Genomic DNA, 5,162 nt, shown 5'->3' on the forward strand with positions numbered 1-5,162 from the left:
AAGAAAAAAATGGCAGAGAATTTAGGGCCACGTGGCTCAAAATTCATTAATTGTTCTTTTAGGGAAAAAAAGTAATAAATTTTGAAGTCCGAGTTTCGAATTCAGTAGCATTCGGTCCACTAAAAAAGAATTGGGTGTCAGGGAAAATTATTTTTATGGCCTAAATTAAAAAAAATCTGAGAGGCAGTCTAACTTTAATTATTATACATTTACATTATACATGCTTTAACTTAAATAATAAAGTGACTGTTTTTTGTCCAGCTGGATTGTGTTCTAATAAAACAGACGATTGACCAACAACGTGGCAACGTGCAGGAATTTTACATAAAAAAAAAAACAACACACTTGTTTTTACTATGGATCACACAATCTCACAGTAGAACCAGAAAACCAGTAGAACGCTAACCCAGAAACTTTGAAGAACCCAAACCCAGCATATAGAGTCTGAGTGAATGTGGTGTGGACTCTGTGGAGGAGCTTCATCGTGTCAGAGACGCTGTAGAAGGACAGAGTTCCTGCACTGTGATCCACATACACTCCTATTCTGGAGGCTGATGGAACTCTGAGATCAGTCTTAATGTTGTTGTGCCAGAAAGAAAGAGAAGAAGAAGAACACCACAGACTCCAGGACTGATTGTTGCCTCCAAACCCACACTCATCACCCAGTCCTTTCCTGCTGATGTCTTTATATGAGACTGATATGGAGACACCACCAGCACCGCTCCACTCCACCTCCCAGTAACAACGTCCACTCACACTCTCCTTACACAACACCTGACAGTTGGAATCAAATCTCTCTGGATGATCAGAGTAACGCTGCTCTCTCCCACTATCTCTCACCGCTCTGTTCTTCTCAGACAGAATGAGGTGACGATGTGCCATGTTGGGATCCAGAGTCAGATAACAGAAATCTAAAATAAAAGAGAAAAACAAACTGAACAATGTGAACATGTTGGATTTAATTCACACAGTATATTTATATGAAGTGTCTGTGTGTGTGTGTGTGTGTGTGTGTGTGTGTGTGTGTGTGTGTGTGTGTGTTAGATGTACATTTCAGAAACTCTTCTCTGCTCTGTGGTTCTGGTCCTGAAATGATCTGAACTGCTGCAGCTGTGGAGAGAAAAATGGAAACATGAGTTTGTGTAAAAGATGGAAAGAGTTTAAAGTGATCCAGTCAGTTTATTCATTTTAAATCAGTGTTTTAGTTCAAAGTGTCGGGTGAATAAAGTGTCTGCGGAAAAGAAAGCAGGAGCATCGCTAAGAAATAACACATCACTGTGTTTCTCCAGCAGGAACAGCTCCTCTTACCATGTGGAGGGATTTTGTTGAATTCCTCCTCACAGAATTCCTCGAGTCTCTTTTTCAGATCTGAGAGAGAATTCCTCACTCCATCAAATGAGAGATGTTGATGGACAGTGACGCTGGATGTGTGAAAGAATGGTCTTTCCAATGGAGGAGAGTGATGTCCAGAAGCTAAAACCTACAGAAAGCAAATGAAATGTAAAACCCACTTGTGATGTCAGACAGGGACATTTATTGTTCCCTTAATGAGAGGTGTTTTAGAGAGTGTGTGAGGAACAGCTGGCTCTGTAGATCAGACAGTGAGTGTTACCTGGAGGAAATGGATGTGATCGTGTGTGTGTGAAAGCTGCTCCAGCTCAGTGACTCTCCTCTGAAGATCAGCAATCTCCTGCTCCAGTTGCTCCAGGAGTCGTTCAGCTCGACTCAGTTCAGCCTTCTCCTGATCTCTGATCAGCTCCGTCACCTCCCAGCGCTTTTTCTCCATGGAGCTGATCAGCTCAGTAAAGATCCTCTCACTGTCCTCCACTGCTGTCTGTGCACTGAGCTGTTAGGACACACACACACACACACACACACACACACACACACACGATTTAAAGCTCATCTATCATTCCCTCTCTTACTGGGACTGTAAATGACTCGTTGTCCATGTTGTGAGTGTTTCTAGGAGCAGCTCTGTCTCTGCTCACTGCTCACCTTTATAGTGTTCACAGCCTGTTTCAGCTCCTGCACCTTCTTCTGCTTCTCCTGGATTCTCTGCTGGGATTTCATCTGCTCCTTCTTTAACTCACTCTGAGGACAAATAAAATACATTCAGCTTTTTATACAGTACGAGCGAACTGGTTCCATATTAATGTCAGTTCAAAGTACATTCATGTTTCTTACAGCTGTGAATGTTCTGTTCTCTGTGTGTTTTATTTTGTGTGGATTTTTTTGTTTTTTTTTGTGGCAATGAGGGTGTGGTCAAGCATCAGTTTGTGAACAGAGGGTGGGGCCAGGGAAGGTGAGTGGCAAATTGTTCTCACCTGTTGGTAACTCATGTGTGTGTGCGTGCGTGTGTGTGTGTTTTGCAAGAATGACAGAGTAGTGAAAAAAAAGGGGAGAGCGAAGAGGTGGTCGTCTCCCGATTAGAGAACGCATGTATGTACGTATATCATATTTATTGTTAACGCTTAAAACTATTACTATGCCATTCTTGAGGTTGCAGGCATTTATAAATAAAAAGTGAGGCCATGGCTCTGCGTATCTCCTTTAAAAACTTTAAAAATTTGGAAGTTTGTAAGTGAAGACAAATGTAATTGGGATAAATGTCTCAAGTCCCTGTTATTTGCAGTACAAGAGGTCCCACAAGCCTCTGCTTGATTCTCCCCATTCAAATTATTATATGGGTGCAAGCCTCGTGGCATTTTGGATGTGCTGTGGGAAAATTGGGAGGAGGGACCTTCAAACAGTAAAAATGAAATTCAGTATGTTCTCAGCCTGTATGCAAAGCTCCACACACTCAGTCACTTAACCCAGGAGAATTTATGGCAGACACAAGAATGTCAGGCCTGGCTGTACAACAGGCGTGCGTGTCTTAGAGAATTCACAGCGGGAGATATAGTGCTTGTATGATTGCCCACTTTGAGCTCAAAATTTATCGCTGTCACGGGCCCTTTGAGGTCACACGGCAAATCGGGGATGTCGACTATGGGGTGAGGTGAATGGATAGGGGCAGAGCACTACAAATATACCACCTCAACCTACTAAAACCTTGGAATGAGTGGGTCCCCATGGCATTGGCATCAGTTGTTCCAGAGAGGACAGAGCTGTGGCCAGATGTAAAAAAAATAGTGAACACTCGAGCCACTCTGGTCCCCTGTGGAGACCACCTCTCATCAGCCCAACTCACGGAGGTTGCCAAGTTGCAAGTGGAGTTTTCCAACATGTTCTTGCCCCTTCCTGGCCACACTCACCTCATAGAACACCACATTGAGATGCCACCAGGGGTGGTAGTGCATTGCCACCCAAACCACTTGCCCGAACACAAGAAAGTGATGGTTTGGGATGAACTCAAGGCAATGCTCAAAATGGGAATAATCAAGGAGTCCCACAGTAATTGGAGCACACTGGTGGTCTTGGTCCCCAGGACCGACGGGTCAGTCCAGTTCTGTGTGGACTATAGGCAGGGCCGTAGCCAGTATTTTAAAATCACAGAGATCCGTGATGTGCACGCAAAACGCGCGCTGAAAAAATTTCAACATATTTAAATGAGAGGGTTGAATTACATGTCACACAAGAGATCTTTTCCTGAAATTACTTTTAATGGTGTTTGAACTGAATATCATTAGTTTTGAAAACAAAAAATCATGTATGTGGCAAGAGTAAGAATAATTTAAGCTTGTTTAATGGTGTGATCTTGCCCAAGCAATGAGGACAAAACTGCACTGCTTTGAAAATGTAAATTTAACAGCTTCATAAAAGTGGACTGATAGTTACCATGAAAAAAAACAATGTCTACTGCACTGCTTTCACTCCCCCAAGTCTCATTCGTTTTTGTGTTCTTGGTCTCAGAGCCGCACGCACGAAACAGACACAGAAGACAGAATCAACGTTTAACATAATTAACAATGCACTTTTTACGGAGGCGTTTAATGTTATTCTTTATTTTTTTATCCAGTTGAATATTTAGTGTACAAATGTATTTTCAGCTCTTAAAAATGACCGAGGTCCGGACCTTGGTGGCCTCATAGCTGGCTGCAGCCATGACGATAGGAAAGTCACCATGGTGTCTAAATTTGACTCTAACCCAATGCATTGCATTGACGTGTTGCTCAGTTGATTAGGTGCTACTCAGTTTATGTGACACTGAATTTGACAAAGGGATATTGGCAGATCCCCTTGACTCCTCTATCCAGAGAAAAAAACTACGTTTTCCACAAAGTTTGGCTTACACCAATTTGTCACGCTTCCTTTCGGGTTATTCAGCATTCCCACAACATTCCAGTGGCTCATGCACAAAATTCTCCATCCACATGCTGCCTATGCCATTGCCTACTTAGACAACATCATTATATGCAGTGGTGCTTGAAAGTTTGTGAACCCTTTAGAATTTTCTATATTCCTCCATAAATATGACCTAAAACATCATCAGATTTTCACACAAGTCCTAAAAGTAGATAAACAGAACCCAGTTAAACAAATGAGACAAAAATATTATACTTGTTCAATTGTTTATTGAGGAAAATGATCCAATATTAAATATCTGTGTGTGGCAAAAGTATGTGAACCTCTAGCAGTTAATTTGAAGGTGAAATTAGAGTCAGGTGTTTTCAATCAATGGGATGACAATCAGGTGTGAGTGGGCACCCTGGTTTATTTAAAAAACACAGATCTATCAAAGTCTGATCTTCACAACACATGTTTGTGAAAGTGTATCATGGCACGAACAAAAGATTTCTGAGGACCTCAGAAAAAGCGTTGTTGATGCTCATCAGGCTGGAAAAGGGTACAAAACCATCTCTAAAGAGTTTGGATTCCACCAATCCATAGTCAGACAGATTGTGTACAAATGGAGGAAATTCAAGACCATTGTTACCCTCCCCAGGAGTGGTCGACCAACAAAGATCACTCCAAGAGCAAGGCATGTAAAAGTATTAAAAGTATTGTACTTCTTCCCACTCCTTTTTCGAACAATGTGCGGTGTATTGTAATGTATTAGCTCTTTATATTATTTTATTTATTCTTTTTTTGTCACTTTTTTCATTTTCTTTCTTTTGTATGTATAAATAGTTACATACATTTTTATACATGTTCGAAATAAATAATTCATTCATTCATTCATTCATTCATTCATTCATTCATGTAATAGTCAGTGAGGT

The 5,162-nt window shown here is 41.3% G+C and overlaps 1 protein-coding gene across 1 annotated transcript; it reads right to left on the reverse strand.

Moving 5' to 3' along the window:
• Positions 1-223: 223 nt before the first annotated feature.
• On the reverse strand, positions 224-1,450 carry LOC132878665 (tripartite motif-containing protein 16-like). The gene is made up of 2 exons (XM_060913682.1): positions 1,051-1,450; positions 224-911 (listed from the first exon to the last, which is right to left on the reverse strand). Exon 2 carries the CDS (start codon positions 880-882, stop codon positions 355-357), a length of 528 nt encoding a protein of 175 aa, XP_060769665.1. The 5' UTR covers positions 883-911; positions 1,051-1,450; the 3' UTR covers positions 224-354.
• Between the last annotated feature and the right edge of the window lie 3,712 nt (positions 1,451-5,162).

The sequence above is a fragment of the Neoarius graeffei genome, chromosome 2, assembly GCF_027579695.1.
Source record: "Neoarius graeffei isolate fNeoGra1 chromosome 2, fNeoGra1.pri, whole genome shotgun sequence".
NCBI lineage: Eukaryota > Metazoa > Chordata > Actinopteri > Siluriformes > Ariidae > Neoarius > Neoarius graeffei.

Excerpts from the sequence above, each read along its gene's own strand:
- LOC132878665 (XM_060913682.1), bottom strand. The coding sequence starts at position 882 with ATGGCACATCGTCACCTCATTCTGTCTGAGAAGAACAGAGCGGTGAGA.